Below are 21,780 nucleotides of genomic sequence, written 5' to 3' on the forward strand. Positions count from 1 at the left end.
TTAGACAAAAGCAGAAAGCTTACAGGGAGTGGAAGAAAGGCAGGATCAGTAAGGAAAGCTACCTTGGTGAGGTCAGAACATGTAGGGATAAAGTGAGGAAGGCTAAAAGCCGCATTGAACTGGACCTTGCGAAGGGAATCAAAACCAATAGTAAAAGGTTCTACAGCCAAATAATAAATAGGAAGAAAACAAAGAAAGAAGAAGTGGGGCCGCGATACACTGAGGATGGAATGGAGGTTAAGGATAACCTAGGCATGGCCCAACATCTAAACAAGTACTTTGCTTCAGTTTTTAATAAGACTAGTGAGGAACCTTGCGATGATGGAGGGATGATAAACGGGAATGTGGATATGGAAGTGGATATTACCGCAACTGAGGTAGAGGCCGTACTTGAACAGCTCGATGGGACGAAGTCGGAGGGCCCGGACAATCTCCATCCGAGGATATTAAAGGAACTGGCGCGTGAAATTGCGAGCCCGTTAGCGAGAATTTTTAAGCAATCGATAAACTCGGGGGTTGTGCCGTATGACTGGAGGATTGCTAATGTAGTTCCTATTTTTAAGAAAGGGAATAAAAGTGATCCGGGTAATTATAGGCCTGTTAGCTTGACGTCTGTAGTATGCAAGGTCTTGGAAAAAATTTAAGGGAGAAAGTAGTTAAGGACATAGAGGTCAATGGTAATTGGGACGAATTGCAACACGGATTTAGTAAAGGTAGATCGTGTCAAACCAATCTGATCTCCTTCTTTGAGAAGGTGACGGATTACTTAGATAAAGGAAATGCGGTAGATATAATTTACCTAGATTTCAGTAAGGCGTTCGACACGGTTCCGCACGGGGAACTGTTAGTCAAATTGGAAAAGATGGGAATGAATATGAAAGTTGTAAGGTGGATAAGGAACTGGTTAAAGGGGAGACTCCAGAGGGTCGTATTGAAAGGTGAATTGTCAGGCTGGAAGGAGGTCACTAGTGGAGTCCCTCAAGGATCGGTTTTGGGACCGATCTTATTTAACCTTTTTATTACTGACCTTGGCACAAAGAGTGGGAATGTGCTAATAAAGTTTGCGGATGACACGAAGCTGGGGGGTATTGCTAACACGGAGAAGGACAGGGATACTATTCAGGAAGATCTGAACCACCTTGTAAACTGGAGTAATAGAAATAGGATGAAATACAATTGTGAAAAGTGCAAGGTTATGCATTTAGGAATTAATAATAAGAATTTTGGATATACGTTGGGGGCGCATCAGTTGGAAGCGACGGAGGAGGAGAAGGACCTTGGGGTACTGGTTGATAGTAGGATGACTATGAGTCGCCAATGTGATACGGCTGTTAAAAAAGCAAATGCGATTTTGGGATGCATCAGGCGGGGTATTTCCTGCAAGGATAAGGAGGTGTTAGTACCGTTATACAAGGCGTTGGTGAGACCACATCTGGAATACTGTGTGCAGTTCTGGTGTCCCATGTTCAAGAAGGATGAATTCAAACTGGAACAGGTTCAGAGACGGGCTACAAGGATGATCCGAGGAATGGAAAACCTGCCTTATGAAAGGAGACTCAAAGAGCTTGGCTTGTTTAGCCTGGCCAAAAGAAGGCTGCGGGGGGATATGCTTGCTCTATATAAATATATCAGGGGGGTTAACGTTAGGGAGGGAGAGGAATTATTTAAGTTTAGTACTAATGTAGGCACGAGGACGAATGGGTATAAACTGGATATTAGGAAGTTTAGACTTGAAATTAGACGAAGGTTTCTAACCATTAGGGGAGTGAAGTTCTGGAACAGCCTTCCGAGGGAAGTAGTGGGGGCAAAAGACTTTCCTGGCTTTAAGACAAAGCTTGATAAGTATATGGAGGGGATGTTATGATAGGATCGTTAATTTGGGCAATTGATCTTGGATTACCACCAGATAGGTCTGCTCAATGGTCTGCGGTTAGATGTTGGATGGAATGGGAACTGAGTTACTGCAGAGAATTCCTTCTTGGGTGCTGGCTGGTGACTCTTGCCCACATGCTCAGGGTTTAGCTGATCGCCATATTTGGGGTCGGGAAGGAATTTTCCTCCAGGGCGGATTGGCAGGGGCCCTGGAGGCTTTTCGCCTTCCCCTGCAGCGTGGGGCACGGGTCGCTTGCTGGTGGTTTCTCTGCAGCTTGAGGTCTTCAAACCAATTTTGAGGATTTCAATAACTCGGTCCTGGGATAGGGGTTGTTATAAAATTGGATGGGTGGGGTTCTGTGGCCTGCCTTGTGCAGGAGGTCAGACTAGATGATCAGATTGGTCCCTTCTGACCTATGAGTCTATGCTGCCAGTGTGACCATACGGAACTTGAGTTTGTGGATGAAGCGATTGAGATGGCAAAGATCAAGGATCAGTCTCCATCTGCTTTTCCTCTTGGGTATCAGGAAGTAAGTTGATTAGAACCCTGTTCCCCGATATTCCGTGGGAACACATACTATTGCTCCCCACTGTAATAAGGAATTCATCTCTTGGGCGAGAATGCTGTTGTGAGAGTGATCCCTGAAGGGGGACAGGAGGGTGGGTCTTGGATGAGGTAGCCTGACAAACTCTATCGCACAGCCATGGTGGATGATGTCCAAACCCATTTGTCCACTGTTATCACACTCCAAGCATGGGGAAAAAGTGCTAAACAACCCCCAAAGGGGGTTGGAGAGTCGTGAGGTGGTAGGCATAGTGGTTGGTGGCTTACAGGGTTGTTTCAGAAATACCCTTGGCTGGAGGTTGAAGCTATGCCAAAGCCTGTGAAGGGGGCCCCAGGAGGTGAGGTCTCTGTCTCTTTTCGCTTTTCCTTAGAGGCTCATAAGGTCTCAGAGTGGAATTGAAGAGACCTATAACGTTGGGTGGATGGTTAGTGGTGGAATTTGCACTTTGGGGCAGGAGTGTAAATGCTTAGTGAGCGAAGGGTGGCCCTGGAGTCCTTGAGGGTATGCAGCTATTCATCAGTCTTTTGGTAAAAAAGATGGGATTAATTGAAAGGGAGGTCTTCAGTAGTGTTCTGTACCTCCACGGGAATACCAGAAGAATGGAGCCAGGACTCTACGCTTAACTATGGCCACTGCCATAGCCTAGGAAGAGGTATCTGCTGCATCCACTGCTGATTGGAGGGCTGTTCTGGATACTAGCTTTCCCTTCTCAACAAATACCTGAAAACAGGCTTGATTGTGTTGTGGCAGGCTATCAGTAAATTCCTTGAATTTACTGTAATTCAGGGAGCCATATTTGGCTAGTAATACCTGATAGTTCACAAACCTGGACTGTAGGCTCCGTAAGGAAAATACTTTGTGTCCCAAAAGGTCCAAACACTTACCCTCCTTATCAGCTGGTGTAGATTAAGAGTGCTGTTTGGCTCACTCAGTTGCAGCCTGGACAACTAGGAAGTTGGTGGAAGGTGAGAAAAGGAACTCAGACCCATCCTTGCCAGTAACATAGTAACTTTTTCTGGCCCTTTTGGGGGTAGCTGTGCATGTGGAAGGGGTGTGCCACACCATCCTAACAGGCTCCAGAATAGCATCATTAAGTGGTAGTGCAGTCCTGACCGGTCCTGAGGTATGGAAGATATCCAGAAACTTACACTGGGGGTCTTGGATTTCTTCCACGGGAATCTGGAATTCCAACACAACTCCAGGCTATTTCAGGAACTGTTGCAGAAAATCATTCAGAAGGGAAGGGGATGCTGCAGTCACTGCTTTCATCTAGAGATAAGCAAGGAAATCTTGCTGGTTCCAGCAGCACTGCTGGGACTGGACCAAGAGGTTCTTCCTGTACCACTGGATCTGAGCATCTGCTGGAAGGACCTGTAAGAGGGAGCCAGGCCAGAAAAAAATTCCCTTTCAAGACCAGGCTGGTTCTGAAGCAGAGCAATAGGACCAGGGTCCTCACTATGGCCAATAGGCCAGATCCAGCGAGGGTTGTGGTGGCCCCATGGCATGGGATACCAATGGCCCTGTGGTGGTTGAGATGGTAGATGTTTCCAGGGTGAAGGTACGTAGGGGTGATAAGACATAGTTGGCTCTTCTCCCAGTTCTGATTTGTCAGAGGAGGGGAAGGCGGACTCGGGTTCCAATGGTGGTACCAGTGAAAGAGTGTAGATTATTGGAGAAGATGGTGAGAGGTCCCATACCTGGGGTATATCCTGTGGTGGAGAAATGATCTCTCCAGAGATGGAGGGGACTGACGGGAAAGATGACTCCATGTCTGGCAAAGCAAACACATCCTGGATCGCAGCTATGGCTCTCGATATCCCAAGTGTAAGAGGCATACTCTCCTTCCTTGGTATCTGTGCTGGCACCATGGACTTTCCCGGAATAAGGGGATCCCATGTCTTGTGGGGTGCCGGTGATTATGATACTGATGGTCCAGTGCTCGGAACTGCCAGATACCAATGTTCGTGGGACATCTTGTGCCAATGGGACTTAGCGCGTGTTCTGTCACCATGGCTCAAACTCATGGAAGCAGAATCCACTTTCTTCGATTTTGAGGAAGACAGGCCTAGGCTTATGGGTATGCTTCCTTGCCTCCTGACTAGGTCACCCACGCGGGTGGTTCTGCCACCATCGGATTTGGGCGTGGTAGTGAAAGCTGTGTTCCTTGCTGATTCGGGCCGGTATATGAGAGGGTTCCCCAGCCTGCATGGGTGGCGGGTCGCATAGATTGGGGAAGGCTGTGCCTACCCAGAGAGCCCAACGTGGCCCTGCCCATTCTCCTCCCCTAAGCCCTGCTTGCTGCCCTTCCCCCTTGGACCCAGTTCAGGCAGGCTGCTCCTCTTCAGGGAAGCAGTGTCCTGGGGTGGCTGGGACTTAGAGGTGGCTGACGCCACACAGTGCTGGGGGGGGGGGTGGCGCTAGGGCCAGGTGCTGCCCAGCTGCCCTGTCCTCGGGGGCTGCCCACCCTGCGCTCGGGGGTGGGTGGGGCTCCAGCAGGGGAAGGGGGTGGGTCCTCAGGCAGGGGGGCGGGTCCGACCGGGGGCTAGCCTCTCCCAGCCGGCGGTTCACCCACGGCCCATGCCAGGCCTGAGTCTGAGTGAGGTCTCATGGCAAGCTCCACAGAGTGTTTCTGGAGGCAGAGAGCCTGGCCTTCTCGGCTGTGGCTGGAGAAAGATAGGCAAGTTCTGTGCTCGGATGCAAGGTCAGCTTCCTCCAAGCAGTACAGGCAGCAATGGTGTTAGTCATTGACCAAGAAGAAGCATGGGCAGAAGGTTCAGAGTTTGAAGCCGGAAGTCCTGGGCAAAGTCCAGTACCCGCATGTGGGGTACAGGGGCTTTGGGGGGGCGTTGTCAAAGAAAACACCCTCCAACTCTATCTAAACTAAGCACTAAAATTATCATAAAACTACAATAAACAGGCAAAACTAGTCTAAAAACTGGCAAACTATGTACACTATTTTATTTAAAAGTGCATCAGAGAGGCGGCCACTGGAAGTTCCGAGCCAGACCATGTGGTGGAGAAGGAACTGGAGAGGTGGGTCAGTCTGCCCGGCCCTTTATCGCCTCAGACAAAAGCTCAAGGTGAGCCAGGGTGCATGGATGGACCAACAGACACTACTTTCAAAATCTGCCACCCTGGGTGCATGCGTAACCCTTGGAATACAATACAATAAGGATCGTCACTCGAAAAAGAACGAAAGGCCAGCACCATGTGACGACCCACTTCTCCACAGATCACCAGACAAATGCTTCACAAAGCACCAGTAATCTATGGTTTGAGAACCAACATTTTAAATGCTACCTCCAAGGGTTGCACTGATGTTGGATGAACTGAGTCTTACATTTTAGTCACATGGGAAGAATGCCAAAGGACTGATAAATGAAGTGTTTTCTTCCTACTACCAGAATTTTGGTTTTACAGAGGAATTGCAACATGGAGCAGGGAAGTGAGAGCCTCTTTATACAGTTCCAGTCACACTGCACTTGCAATATTAGGCTTAGGGGTCAGCTCCTCCATACAAGGAAGATCAAGAAGTTGGTGGGAGGCTTAGAGAAAAACAAACATGATTATGGAGGTGGGGTGATTAAATTAGAAGCAGAAGTTGGTTAAGTGATAAAGAAAAAGGACAAATATTTAAAGGGTAAATACCAAGGAGTAAAAAGAAATTGTTTAAGGTGCAATATGTGCAAATAACAAGGAGTAAAGGGATAAAGGGAACAAAGGTAAATATTAGGACAATTTCTTATAAATCTAGTCAAGGCTGCAGAACAGAAGCCCCATTTTTGCATTTAAAACTAGATAAAAAATGTATTTGTTGAGCTTGAACACTGTACGGACAAAGAGGAGACACAGCTCCTACTCCCAGGGAGTTTACTATGTAAGGGCCTGATATAAAGCTCACTGAAGTCAACGGAAGTGCACCCACTGACTTTAACAGGCTTCTGATCACATCCTAAATACACTGAAGACAAAAATCAGAGGCTAGACCACCTTTTGAGTTATCTAAATCCATCTCTCTGATGCTGCAGTCTTATTCTTTACCATATTTCCTTACCTGTCCCATAGCCTCCCCTTCGCTATGGTCACCTTTCAAGTTCTTCCCAGATGTCAATTCTTCCCATGTAAACAGCAGAGAGTCTGTTACTTCACCAAAGGGGTTAAAATCGATTAACCAGACCTTACTCTGCAGTACAACAATGAAGAAAATAAAATATCAACAAACAAGAGTGTATGTGAAATAAGAGGGAAAATTATTATCTGCTTAAGTGTGGAAACAAAAACATACTGCATGGGCTGTTAGAAGACAGTTTTCATAAGAGGTCAAACAGGTCATGTAAACTGATGCAAATTCTATGCACTTTCCTTTGGAAGGCTCTTTCAGATTAGGCTTTACAGAGATTCTGTCTGCTCTGTGTAGACCTTAGAGATCCCCTGACACTTTGGGTGACAAGAGGCATTTGCCCTACATGTCTTTTTCTAAAAGTTCATTTCCTCACACCAATCTTGTGACAGTGCTATATACAGTGGCAGTCTGCAGGATGGCTACTTCCTACCCCGGAGATGGCTGCTTTTCAGGAATACTGTGTAATTGTTAAAATGCTTTGGGATCCTTCATATTGAAAGACATTTAGATTCTAAGGACAGGGACCACTGGAGCCATCTAGTCTGACCTCCTGTGTAACAGGCCATACAACTTTCATGAAATAATTCCTGTTTGAACAACAGCAGATCTTCTAGGAAAGCATCCAATCTTGATTTAAAATTGCCATTGATGGAGAATCCACCACAACCCTTGATAAATTGTCCCAATGACTAATTACCCTCACTTATTTCCAAAATTTGGTGCTGCATTGGGTGGGACTCAAACCCTGGTCAAGCACTTGGAAGGCATCTTTGTCACCACTATCCCACTTGGCAGATAATTTAAAGACTAACTTGCATTTATCTAAACTATGTATATGCAGCCATTAGCACAGTATCTGAGTGTTTCAATCTTAGTGTATTTATCCTCACAATGCCTCTGTGAGGTACAGACATACTATTATCCCCATTGTATAGATAAGGAATGAAAGAAAGCACAAAGACTAAGATGATATGCCCAAGCTCACACAGAAAGTCTGTGGAGGAAATTGAATCTGGATCTCTCAGGTTTCAAGCTAGCACCATAAGCACTGGACCATCCTTTCTTTTCAGTAAAATCTTACCTATTCTGATATTTAAGACAAATTAGATTGCAATGAAGCATTTACTCTTTATCAGATGGTAGCAAGAATTCTCTCAATTTAGATATTATATACAAGCCTAGATTTACCAAGTAGAAGAAATGCTATATGTACCATATTTGAGTGACCAAGGAGTTTTCCTTGTTATTCACCAGAGCCATAATTCAGTGCAATTTGAAAACAAAAGACTAGATAGCTTAGGTCATGGCATATTTAATTTTCTATTCCTTCCCTCCACTCCATCAAGGTCCTCTTTCTCTAGGACTACCAGAAGATCCTTTCCAACCCAGTCTACTCTACGGGCGCTACAGCAGCATAGCTATGGTGCTGTAGATATGCCACTGTAATCCCATAGTATCGGCACAGACTACGCAATGGAAGGGGTTTCCTTAATCACTATAGCAACTCCACCTCCCTGAGTGACAGTAAGTAGGTTGACGGAAACATTCTTCTATTGACCTAGCTATGGGTGGGGCGGGGGACTACAATGAGGGCCAGATCAGCATAGCTATGGCACTCAGAAGTGTGGATTTTTCACTCACCTAAGCGCAGTAGCTATGTTGACCTAAGTATAGACCAGGCCTCAATCTCCTTGGTACACGTGACAACTTCCATCCATATCCTCTTAAAGCTGCAAACACCAGCTTTGTTGCTGAGCAACATGAAATCTCCTCCTCTCCCACTCCCTCCCAACTACAAGTTTAACATGCTGCCTATGGAGCCCTTGTAGGCCCTGCTGGCCGGGAAAATGGAAGACAGAAATGGAACCCAGTTTCACACAGCTTTGCATGAGTCTCCCTTGTTGCAATATCATGACACTTATTAATCATACTGCAAGTAAATAAAGCTTCAATAAGCTAGTGCCAGGGCAGCTCCAGGTTTTCTGCCACTCCAAGTGGCGGAAAATAAAAAGCTGATCGACGGCACTTCAGCGGTAGCTCAGTTGCGCCGCTCCATTCTTCAGCGGCGAGTCCTTCACTCCCTCTCTTCCTCTTTGGCAGCAGCTCAAAGAGGAAGAGACGGACTGAGAGACCCGCCGCCAAATTCCCGAAGACCCAGACATGCTGCCCCTGTGGCGGATGGAGTGCTGCCCCTTTGTATTGGCCACCCCAAGCAAATGCTTCCTTAGCTGGTGCCTGGAGTCGGCCCTGGCTAGTGCACAAGCTCACTATGGTAAATGATAGCACTGAAACCATAACACATTCAGAGAACTAGAGTTTGTTAATATGGAAAATACAAGCTGTAGAGAGAGTGTGACACACTGTACCTCGGGGGAACACATTGCACCCCCATGTTCATCCTTATAATATGATTATGTGGTATCCAATGCAAAGTTTGTCAGGTTGGGTGTCTTCGGAAGGTCGAGATGCAAGATGCTGATTCCTAGCGTTATGTCTGGGACTGGAGATATTGGCTAGTGTCATTCAGTTGCACAATCCAAGCAGCGGCTGGCCAAAAGTGCTCACTCACGTGGGTGGGAGCAGCTTACATGCTAGAGGCTGTGTGTGAACAGTCCGGGAGTGGGGGTTCTCACTGTGGAGCAGGGTAAGGCCGGCTCCCAGAGTTAAAGACTGGAATGACCTAGGAGATCACTGGTCCAGATAACGCCAGGGGAACGTCACAGAGAGACACTTCAGCTGTTATTTATTGCAGAAGGGTAAAGAAACAGAGGTGGCTTTGCACTGTTGAGCTGCAACCAGGGTGTAGAAGCATTGCCACCACCATGGCAGCACTCCGGGAAGCAGACTATTTGCATCAGCCTGGCTTATTTTCAATCCCTCTGCTTCTTTTTGCAAATAGTCAGATATTCTAATTATAATGATGTTTTGCCTGTGCTATCATCAGAGCATCTTGTCAACCCAATGACATCAGGAAGAAGAATTTATCATTTGGATTCCTACCACACTGGAAAACAAGCTAATGAACCAATTTGTGTTTCAGAGACAGGCAATGGCTGGCAAAGTTCGCTCTGCAGTTCAGAGGATCTTTCCTCCATCTCTGAGATTTTTCAGCTTGTTAAAAGAGTGGGGATTTTTTTTTTATTAAATGTATTCAACTTAACTGTTCATAGGGATTTTACATCAGTTCATTAGGGAGTTTTATACTGCATAGGCTTTAATATAAAAAAATAAATGATAGGACCTGTGAAAAGCAAGAACTGGGGTCTGTGGGCACCACAGCAGCATTTTCCTCTTCCTGCGGAGACGGAAAAGAGCCAATGTGCCTTCCAAAACTTCTAACTGTTCCCAAAGCTTCTCCTCTAGTTGCTTTTATATCCCCACTGAACTTTGGTAATTGCTAATTGGTAGGAGGCAGCATAAAAAATGAATAGATCTAAAACACTTCCCCTCTGAAGATTTATTAAAAGTAAGGCATCTATCTCTGGGTCAGTCACTGAACAGTCTTCAGACTAATGGAAAAACAAGACTGAAGCATATCTAGGAAACCCAGAGTAAAAGCCAAAGACCTCAAAACATAATCCAAGACCACTTTCACATTGCAGCTATAGAGCAAGAATAAAGCTATTTAATTGCAGGCTTCCAGTATTAGCAATCTCTTGTCACTTAAGACAGATTAACATCTGCTTACGTGTCTGGGCTATATGCAATTGTTTTTGATAAAACCACTTGCGGGCATCTGCATACATGTTAGGTGTGTCTCTCTGCCTCTTGGTAAGTTGCTAATGCAGCTTTTGCTGTCCCAAAGTTTGGGTGCCTCAATACTGAGTGTTTACTAGGCAAGCATAGAGTCATTTTCCTTCAAAGACAGCCTTCTTTTCTGTTCTCAAACTGTGTAGCCTCAAGACTATGCCTGATGTTTTCTGAAGATTCATTTGTGTAGCAAAAACACCACCATCACAAGAGTGAAATTAACATAGGCTATATTTTGTATATGATGAGGGAAAACAAGCAATAACACATGGTATGTATTCAGCACCCTAAAAATATACACTGGTAGGTCTATTATAACATGATAACATTCATTTTATTATCATAAAAAGATAAAAAGCATACTGCTTTAAGGAAGTAGCTATAATATAAGAACATTTAAAGGAAGTTACAAGATAGATAAGGAATATCACGTTAGCAAAGATAACAAGCAAAGAGAATTGTCACATTTCCCTATTTTCAGCCCTGTGTTCATGCCCACAATGACAGTACATATGGGGCAATGAAGCCCGAGTGTTAGTTTAAAATTTAGAAAAAAGAGTTGTGAACTAACAATGGTCTGAAATACCTTCATTATAATACTTTGCAGTTCTACAGTAACTTTTATCTAAAGATCATAAAGTGTTTTACAAACAATTAAGATTTGGGAGGTATGCAAGAAATATACAGGGATTAGTTCACACAACACAAAGTACAGCTACCTCCAGGCAGGCCATCACTAGACAACAGCTGAGAGCAGAAGTAAAGAAATGTATCCAAAATGGGCCATCCAGCCCTGGAGCATAGCCTCTCCAATGCTAGCTGCCTAGCTTTGGAGACCATCTGGCTTTAAAGATTGTGTTAGAATGGGTATTCCTTAAAGCTGGCTGGTCTGCAAAGCCAGTCAAAAATTGACAAGACTGAGTTCAGGGAAGCCAGTGCACAGCAGAGAGAATACTGGTAATATCACCTGAGAGCAGAAGCAGAAGAACTGAACTGAGTTTACATGAGCCGTATTAGAAGGTATATGAAAGCTTGCATAGAACAGATACATTCAAGTTGCTTATGTTGTACTCCAATCTACTGACGCGCAAATTCCAAACCACTTGGACTTGCAGCAGTCTCCCCAGTGTTCTTTCAGTCACTCTACAGAAAACCTACAGGGTTCTTGCTCTTCCAAATGTTGCAGGCTTGCAAGAGAACAAAAACACACATCCAAGAGACATTTTGCAGGTGAAAGAGCTTTAAATAGGCAGAAGCTGGGCACTTCTCTCATTCTACAGGTGAGGTTGCCATGCAACCATGTTGATCTGGAGCACAAACTCTGGAAACTGATTGAGCTACACAACACTCAACACCATTTCAGCACCTATAATAATTCACACACTAAAGAGACATTGAATACTACATTGGCAAGTCATGGAAGTGTGTGCACAGGCAAAGGTGAAGGAGGTGGGTCTGACACACTAAGGGACTAACTGGTAGTTTTCCAGGAGCCTGAGGGCTCCATGGAATTTGCACAAATAATTAAGAGATACACAGATAGACACAGCTATATTAACTTGATAGCTGAAGAAAAAATGCCTTGTCCAAAATCACCAGGATTAAAATCTTTCACTTAAGTAATGTTTGTCTTCACTCTTCAAGTTACAAGACAAGGCAGCCAGAGGCTGAATTTGGCCAGACTTGAAAAATTCTGCTCATTAACTTGGCTGTGGTAAGTAAAATTTCCCCACTTTCTCTCCTCTCTGTTCCACCCCCCATCATAACCAGGTAGGGTCAGCGGTTCTCAAACTGTGGGTCGAGACCTCAAAGTAGGTCACAACCCCATTTTAATGGGGTCACCAGGATTGGCTCAGACTTGCTGGGGCCCAGGACCAAAACCCAAGGACTTCAGCTCTGGGCAGCAGGGCTCAGGTTACAGGCCCCTTCCTGGGGCTGAAGCCCTTGGCATCTGCTTTGGTCCCCCTGCCTGGGGTGGTGGGGCTCAGGCTTTGGCCCCCACCTGGGATGGCAGGACTCAGGTGGGATCAGGCTTCGGTCCCTCCTCCTGGGGTCGTGTAGTAATTTTTGTTGTCCGAAGGAGGTTGCAGTACAATGAAGTTTGAGAACCTCAGGGTTGGGTAAATAGGTTTTGTACCTGAGCTGCATTTAGCATTTAGGCTGATTTGAAACCAATGTCATAAAATTACCTGGTGTTGACTGGATGCATTGGTACAAGAAGTACTTCCATCCAGACACACATCTGTTTAGGTACTATTTTTGGCATTATCATTATATAACTACAAAACCCAGAAACTCTCTCTCCATATCAATCACCGAGAGGCTGAGAGTCAGAATCAGTACTTAAAATCACCAGTACTGCCAACTCCATCTGCTGGAACATTGTGAGTCAGGTCCCTCTTCACAAATCACAACTGGTTCAAATAATGATCAGGGCTGTCAAGTGATTAAAAAAATGAATTGCAATTAATAGCACTGTTAATAATAGAATACCATTTATTTAAATATATTTGGATATTTTCTACATTTTCAAATATATTGATTTCAATTACAACACAGAATACAAAGTGTACAGTGCTCACTTTATATTATTTTTATTACAAATATCTGCACTGTAAAAAACAAAAGAAATAGCATTTTTCAGTTCACCTAATACAAATACTGTAGTGCAATATCTTTATCATGAAAGTTTAACTTACAAATGTAGAACTATGTACAAAAAAAATAACTGCACTCAAAAATAAAACAATGTAAAATTTTAGAGCCTACAAGTCCAATCAGTCCTACTTCCTGTTCAGCCCATCGCTCAAACAAGTTTGTTTACATTTGCAGGAGGTAATGCTGTCCGCTTCTTGTTTATGTCACCTGAAAATAAGAACAGGCATTGAGGCTGGCATCACAAGATATTTACGTGCCAGATGCACTAAAGATTCATATGTCCCTTCACGCTTCAAGCACCATTCCGGAGGACATGCGTCCATGCTAATGATGGTTTTTGCTCAATAACGATCCAAAGTGTTTGTGCACCGACGCATGTTCATCTTCATTATCTCAGTCAGATGCCACCAGCAGAAGGGTGATTTTCTTTTTTGGTGGTTTGAGTTTTGAAGTTTCCGCATTGGAGTGTTGCTCTTTTAACTCTTCTGAAAACATGCTCCACACCTCATCTGGCTCAGATTTTGGAAGACACTTCAGATTCTTAAACCTTGGGTCGAGTGCTGTAGCTATCTTTAGAAATCTCACATTGGTACCTTCTTTGTGTTTTGTCAAATCTGCAGGGAAAAAGTGTTCTTAAAATGAACATGTGCTGGGTCATCATCTGAGACTGCTATAACATGAAATATATGGCAGAATGCGGGTAAAACAGAGCAGGAGACACGCAATTCTCTCCCAAGGAGTTCAGTCACAAATGTAATTAACATTTTTTTTTTTTAAAAAGAGCATCATCAGCATGAAAGCATATCCTTTGGAATGGTGGCTGAAACATGAAGGGTCATACGAATGTTTAGCATACCTGGCACATAAATACTTTGCAACGCCAGCTACAAAAGTGTCATGTGAATGCCTGTTCTCACTTTCAGGTTACATTGTAAATAGTAAGTGGGCAGCATTATCTTCCTTAAATGTAAATAAACTTGTTTTTCTGAGCGATTGGCTGAACAAGAAGTAGGACTGAATGGACTTGTAGGCTCCAAAGTTTTATCTGGTTTTGGTTTTGAGTGAAGTTAAGTATCCCTCACCAAAAAAATTAAATTTGTAAGTTGCACTTTCATGATAAAGAGATTGCACTACAGTACTTGTATGAGGTGAATTGAGAAATACTATTTATTTTGTTTATCATTTTTATGGTGCAAATATTTGTAATAAAAATAATAATATAAAGTGAGCACTGTACACTTTGTATTTTGTGTTGTAATTGAAATCAATGTATTTGAAAAACATAGAAAAACATCCAAAAATATTTACTAAATTTCAATTGGTATTCTATTGTTTAACACGGCGATTAAAAGTGCAATTAACTGCGATTAATTTTTGAGTTAATTGAGTGAATTAACTATGATTGACAGCCCTAATAATGAGATTTTTAAAAGGACCCCTTTTTGTTTGCTTTCTAGTTTTTGAGCCTTTAGGATGCATGTTTTCAAGCTTTTCTCCACAACTGTATGGGATAGAAGCTTTTTTTTTTTTTTTTAAATCAACACTTATCCTCACATAATCACATGACTCTTGGAGCTGGAGCCTTTAAGAAAACATCAGCTATCACAAGGTTCACAATAAAAATCCTGAAAGGTGACACCACTGAATCATAGTTTTAACTTCATTAGATTAAAGCCATTTTTGCTCTCAGATCAGGCAAAGATGTATGTTTGATGCAAGAATGAGTGGATTAAATTTGGAAAGTATGATTAGATTATCATAATAGTCCCTTAGAGCTTCAAATCTGTGAGTCATTCCCTCAGATGCTCAGTAGAGCCATCATCCAAACTCATACAATTCAGAATATTATTTCTAGATTACAGCAAAAGGCAGAGTCCTTCAAATAACATCAGTCTCAAGCAGAGAGATGAAGATCTGTTCGGTAGTTAAGTCTACCCAATTCCCTTCTCTTCTATTAGGAACTTGTCATCATCAGTAGTTTCTATCACACAGACAAAACACAACTAAGGCTGCAAAGTGAAGCACTAAAAATTAGAAAATGCCAAATGAAGGTTGCCTATGCAAACCTGATCTCCCTGTTTGCAAGCAATATCACAGAGTCTTTGGGCTTGTTCACACAACGGGGTCATGCACTCCACAGGGATGTGATTTTTAAGGTGCACTAATGTGCTGTGCATTAACTGTTCTGTGTAGACCCTGCTGGTGCACACTAAAGGCTCCCTAGCGCACTTACATGTAGTGCTGTTTCATTGCCACATTGTGTAGACAAGCCCTTTAATTATACGATCACACATTTTTCTACAATATCACAACTTCATTCAGTGCACAGGATCAACAGCCCTCACTTAGTGAACAGCTATTCAATATTTTGTTTTATCCTTGTTTAATGTGTGGCCCAATGCCTTATTTACTGCATTCTACTCAAACCCTGTTATGAAGACAGAATTCTTAATTTCCCCCTGATTCAGCCCCAGATAGTGCTCATCGCTAGTAGAGTGCTTCACAAATATTAATTTATCTTCACTGTACCCCTGTGAGCTGAAGGGTAGTGTCTCCACTTTACAGATGGGGAGCTAAGGAACCAAAAGATGAAGGTCAAAAGCATCCACTGATTTTGGGTGCCCAGTCTAAGATGCCTAAGACCTGATTGTTCATAATACTCAGCATTATTTAGCACTTGATATGTTCAAAGCACAGATCCTATTAATTTCAATTGCAGCTACAAATGCTCAGCACTTCTGCAAATCAGACCCCAGGGTCTCAAGTCAGGAACCCAGAAAACGAGGAACACAAAATTAGTGACGACCTATGAAAAGTTTGGTTTAAGTGATTTGCCTAGCATCACATAGAAACACTGTGGCAGAGGCAGGGATATCATTCAACTGCCTTAACCATGTGACTATCCTTTCTCTTCCAGCAGTCTTCTGCCTCATTCACTACACACCTTCAAAGTTTTGCAACAAATGAGGCAAGGGTCTACAGACAAGAGTCTCCTTCACTACACAACCCTGATTCATCCCAAGAGGATGCCCATCCTGTGTTCCAGAGGCAGGAATCCTATCTTAATGCATACAATCACACACAGTCTTTAAATTATACACATGGGGGGAGGGGGGAAGAGATTAAGGCTGTGCAGGTACTTCCTAGCTTTTGACTGCTTGACCTTTGCAACCTTAATAATGTTCTTTTAATGTAGTTTGTGTGTAATTTCCTGGGTTTTTAAAAAGAGCAAACTGGAAAAAAAAACCCAACCACCAGATATTCCATCACATGGCCTCATACTGACACTGGGCTACTAGATCCACTGCACAGACCTCTGCCTCTTTAGCCAACAGAACTAAACTGACAGCAGTACTAGGTTGTCATCGTCTGTGTGGACCAGAATGTAGCTTGCCAGTGGACTTCACAAATATTTGCTGACAGCAAAGAAATGCTCAGAATCAGGTCTTTTGGGCTCCATTCCACACTGAAGGGAGTGTATCTAGTGGGCACAGACTCTTCTGCCATGTCCCCTCCAACCTGTCCCTAGCCCAGTCCTGTCTCTTCCCCATCCCTGGCTCCTTGCCTACCCAATCCCAGTATCTACTCATCCAGTTTGTGATACAGTTCCAGCCCCCTTGCTCAGCCAGTTCTAGAGTCCTCCTTTCCAGCACTTTATCCCACCTGTCTGTCCTCTTCCACTGGCTCCCAGTCCTAGTCTCTCTTCCTGGGGTCATCATCCATCTCAGTCTCCCCCATCACCCCTCCCTGGCTCCTTGTACAGCCAGTCCCAGTTCTCCTCCTGCACAACCGCTCTGTCAAGTTGTGGTTCCTATCACTCCCTGCTGCCTCCACCTCCCCCACCTTCTAGTTCCACTCTCTTTGTTCTGACAGTCCCAGTCCCTCACCCTCCCATAGCTCCTTATCTGATCTCTGAGGTTCTCCTCAACCAAATGGTTCCCAATCTCCACTCCCCTTCCTTCACCAATTCCCAGTTTGTTTTTCCCCAGCTTCCAGTCCTAGTCTTCTTTGCTAACCTGTTCCAGCCTCCCCCACATGCTCCCAGTCTCTTTGCCCAGACAGTCTCATTCAGTTTCACTCTCAAGACCCCCTCTAGACTCAGTCTCACTGCTTCTCAAACTATGGAGCAGGTCTCCCAGGGCTGGTGGGGAATGTGTTAAGTTGTGTGCTTTCCCCCCACCCTCATGAAACCTGGATGGCCAGGGCTCATGCAGAAGGGCTGTGCACACCCTTGTCCCAATCCCTCACCTGGGCAGCCTGGGTTCAGACTCTCCTTCCCTCTCCCTCATTCCCACACCTGGAGGCAGCAGAGCTCCAGCTGTCAGCCCTTGGGCGGCTGCAGCAGCGCAGAAGTAAGGGTGGAATGGGGTGCTAAATCTGCTGTGAAAAGTGGTATTGACGAATATCACTTTTCTTATTGTCACCCTTACTTCTGTGCTGCTGCTGGTACAGCCCAGCTAGCAGCTGTTGGCTCTCTGCTCTGCCTTCAGAGCTGGGTGGTGGTATATGTACTTGGGGTGTCGGGTGTAAACTACTACAGGCACAAAGAAAGGGGGCCTGACCAAATAATCCTGATGAAATAACCACTGCACTAGATTCCTTGTCGCAATCTCCTTTGACTCTCCCCAGTCCGGCTTTCGTCCCCTCTGCATTCAACTCAGACATCTTCCTCCCCTATGCTGCCTGGATATTCCTGCAAGGCTGCCAGTGAGAACACAGGAGAGAGAGGCTCCCTGCTTTCAGTCCCAGTGCCTAGCCTCACCGTGGTCTGAAGCACCTGGGAAAATCCAGCTTCTCCCTATTGCCCTCGGGCAGAGCATATTAAGCTGGTATGTGGCCGAAGGCAGATACCCAGCATGGAAAATTTCAGCACAAACAGTCCAGGTTTGGCAAAGTTATAAGCAACTAAAACCAGGCTCTTAAAGTGGGGACGTGTCAGGCTACCTTAATAATAGGTGGCACTATCAGTCTCACCTATAATATTTAACCAGTTTCTTGCGATACTGTGACACAGACATCCATTGATGGTTCACGAGTCTACATCAGCAACTCTTGTCAGGTCTGACACACTCAATGCACCTCACACACTCTGGTCATGGCGTTTATTTAAAACATGAGATGTAATATAGCATTTGAAATTTACCACTACACTGGTCATTAACGTCACAGTGAAATGTTTGTAACAACTCTGTAGGTGAAATAATGGACATGCTCTAATATTATATCCTGAAGACTGTAAACAGACAAAGGAGACAAAACAGGTTTCTTCTCTATAAAGGAGAGAGAAAATATGGTGGCAGACACCCTGGCCAGAAAAGAGGGTTATCTATCACTGCACAGATACAAGAGACCAGATCTCTTGCAAGCTGAGAAAGATATGTCCTTCAACCAAAGGGGTTGAAGTCTCTGGGAATGGAAGACTGGTAAGGAAGCTACCTCAAACAAAGACTCCAGCTTGTTAATTTAGGTCTTAGCCATTACAAAAAGTGTAATTTTACTTTTGTTTGTTTGTAAGTCTTTCTAACTTTATTCCTTCTACTTGGTATCACTTAACCTATCTCCTTTCGGTAACAAATTTGGTTAATTTTTACAATAAAAACCAACTCAGTGCTGTGCTTGAAGGGAAGGGTGTATTTACCCCAGTTAAGTTAAGCTGTGATGTGTTTCTGTCTCTTTAAAGGAGCTAACAACTCACACTATTTTTGAGAGTGTTCCAGGAGAGGGCTGGTCACTTCAAGACAGATGGTTGGGGAAAATTCAGGACTGGGAATGCATTGGGGTCACCTCTACAAATAATAATAAAGACTGGGAAATCAGAGTAGATCTGTTGTGTTGTAGGCAGGCTGCTGGGGTCAGGGTGCTGAACCAGGGCTGCACAGCACATAGACACTCAGAAACTGTGTGCTTGTCTGTTGGTGTCCAGGCTGTGAGTCACAGCAGCAGAACATTCAACGCACCTAAGGTTACAGGGCAAAAGATAAACCCACATTGGTCTGGATTGCACCCCAGAATGTGATGGACACCATTAAATGTCTTTTTTTTTTTTTAAGTCTTTTCAAAGATTCTGTTACATACTTTTAAAGATAAACTACTTATTCTCTGGAGAAAATTATTTGCAGAAGAACTACAAACATTATTGTTATATGACACACATGCACATCCCAACCAACTTAGGTTAGATACCATTCAGGTAGGAAAGTAAGAAAATCTAAGAGAAAAAGGAGTTCTGGAGAGCTGGCAGTTTTTCAAAGAGACAATGTTAAAGGCACAACAGCAAACTATCCTAAGGCAAAGAAAATGGAAGAAGAATAGTGTAAAGCAAATATGACTCCATCAGGAGCTCTTTTAACGACCTGAACATCAAAAAGGAATCCTACCAAAGATGGAAACATGGACAAATTGCTAAGGAGCAGTATAAACGTAAACATAAGCATGTATAGACAAAATGAGAAAAGCTAAGGCACAAAATGGTTCTATAAATACATTAGGAACAAGATAAAGAAATAGGAAAGTGTAGGTTCACTACTTAACAGGGAAAGAAAGCGAATGACATATAAGCTCAAGAAGGATCAGGTGTTTAATGCCTATTTACTTCAGTCCTCACTAAAAAGGTTAATGGTGACCCGATACTTAGCACAATATTAACAACAAAGGGGGAGGACGTAAGCAAAACTAGGAAAGAACAGGTTAAAGACTATTTAGATTCAATAGATACACTCAAGTCAATAGGACCTGATGATATAAGAAAACAACTGCAGAACAGAATGCTAAATAAAAAATCTAGACACTTCTAATTCACTCATCATCACAATATTTCCCAGGACGTTGAAGCCAACATTCATTTCTCCTCTATGGTACTTAGGAAGCATAAGAATTTCATTAGAATACAAATAACAAAATCAAAGAATATGCCAATAATATGAGCCATTATTAACTTACCATGCTGTCTCTGTACACATCAAAAACAACTGGAAAGAAGAAAAATTGATGTTAGTTTCCAAATATATGTGGTTACACACATCGCTAAGCATAAATAGATAAACAAGCGTTTATAGCACAATGCTCAAGTTTAATATGTCTACAAAACAGAAAGCCCAAGACAGCACTTATTTAGGATGGAGAGTAGAAACAGTAATAGAAAACTCTTGTTGCCAGTGGATAGACTGGGTTTTCTACAGGTCTTTATTGTTTAATACAGATATTTCCACCTCAAAACATGTTATTAGCTCTTCAAAACAGAAGAGAGCTTGTCTTCAATATTACTGTTTGTACTGTAGTAGCACTTAGAGGCCTTAATCAGGGATCAAGGCCCCATTGTCCTAGCTGTGGTACACACAGAATAAAGAGTCCTTGCCACAAAGAGATTACAATCAGCACCTGATGAAACAAAACAGACAGCGAAAATCAATCGGGGTGCGTGGCTGAGAGAAGGTAGCAGTGAAATGATCACTTTTAGTACACAACACAGTAGTCACAGCACACCAACTGCCTAGTGATGTCTATTTTAATACAAACCCGTCACTATTCAGAGATTTAAACAAAACAGTTGTTTCTCCATGTCTATATCTATTTATCTACCTATATCTTTCATAGTAAACTTTTTTGTATTGTTAAACAAATCCATATATTTACTGCGTCTTGGAGCAGCTTGTCCTGGAACCCATAAGAGATGAGGCAATTCTCCTTTTAGTCCTAAATGGACCACAGGATCTGGTCCAAGAGATCAATATAGCTGAACCACTCGGTAATAGCAACCATAATGTAATTAAATTTAACATCCTTGTAAGGGACAAATGCCAAAGAAACCTACCACAGTACCATTTAACTTCAAAAAGAGTAACACACAAAAATGAGGGAGCTAGTTAAATGGAAATTAAAAGGAACTGTTACAAGGGTGCAATGCCTGGAAACTGCATGAAGACTATTTAAACGCACCATTGTAGGTATGCAAACTAAATGTATGCCCTAAGTGTGTGTCAGTGGGGGGGAGGAGTAAGAGGACCAAAAAAAAAAAAAAAAGCCAGTATGCCTAAACAGAAGAGTAGAAGAGGAAGTTAAAGGGAAAAAAAGTATCCTTTAAAAATTGGAAGTCTAATCCTAGTATAAAGAAGTATAAACTTACAAGTTGAGCATACAAGTATAAGAAGATAGGCCAAGAAAGAATTTGAAGAGCAATTGGCTAAAGACAAAAAAAAACTACCAGCAATTTTTTTTTTTCCAGTACATCAGAAGCAGGAAGCCAGCCAAACAGTAAGTGGGGCCACTGGAGCAGTGGTACTCGACCACGTAGATATCTTCCAGGGGTTCATCAATTCTCTGGAGCAGTGGTTCTCAACCAGGGGTACGTGTAGCACTCGGGATATGCAGAAATCTTCCAGGGGGTTTATCAATTCATTTGAATAGGTGTTTCTCAACCTGGGGTTCATGATCCCCAGGGGGGTCACAGAATAGGTTAGGGGGGGTCACAAGTGCAGGGCTGGCATTAGGGGATGACAAGCAGGGCAACTGCCTGCGGCCTCACACCACAAGGGGCCACACAAAGCTAAGTTACATGCTTCAGCCCCAGGTGTGGGAGTGGGGGGCTCGGGCTTCAGACTGCTGAAATAGGTACAGTATTTTGGAAAGGTTGAGAACCACTGCATTGGAGGATCGAGGGGGCAAAAGGAGCACTCAGGAAAACTGAGGCTATTGTGGAGAAGCTAAATGAATTCTTTGCATTGGTCTTGATGGCAGAAGATACGGCAAGATCCCCACACCTGAACCATTCTTTTTAGATGACAAATCTGAGGAACTGTCCCAAACTGATGTGTC

General features: G+C 43.5%; 1 protein-coding gene across 1 annotated transcript in view; it reads right to left on the bottom strand.

Annotated features, from left to right (window-relative positions):
• The window catches only part of CDC123 (cell division cycle 123), a 94,306-nt gene that overhangs the window by 15,304 nt on the left and 57,222 nt on the right, over positions 1–21,780 (bottom strand). The window contains exons 10-11 of the mRNA XM_030568492.1: positions 19,909–19,937; positions 6,493–6,621 (exon numbers count right to left, since the gene is read on the bottom strand). Coding sequence (XP_030424352.1) covers positions 6,493–6,621; positions 19,909–19,937 — 158 coding nt within the window. The remainder of the gene's footprint in view (positions 1–6,492; positions 6,622–19,908; positions 19,938–21,780) is intronic.

This window comes from Gopherus evgoodei, chromosome 1, assembly GCF_007399415.2.
Source record: "Gopherus evgoodei ecotype Sinaloan lineage chromosome 1, rGopEvg1_v1.p, whole genome shotgun sequence".
Lineage (NCBI taxonomy): Eukaryota > Metazoa > Chordata > Testudines > Testudinidae > Gopherus > Gopherus evgoodei.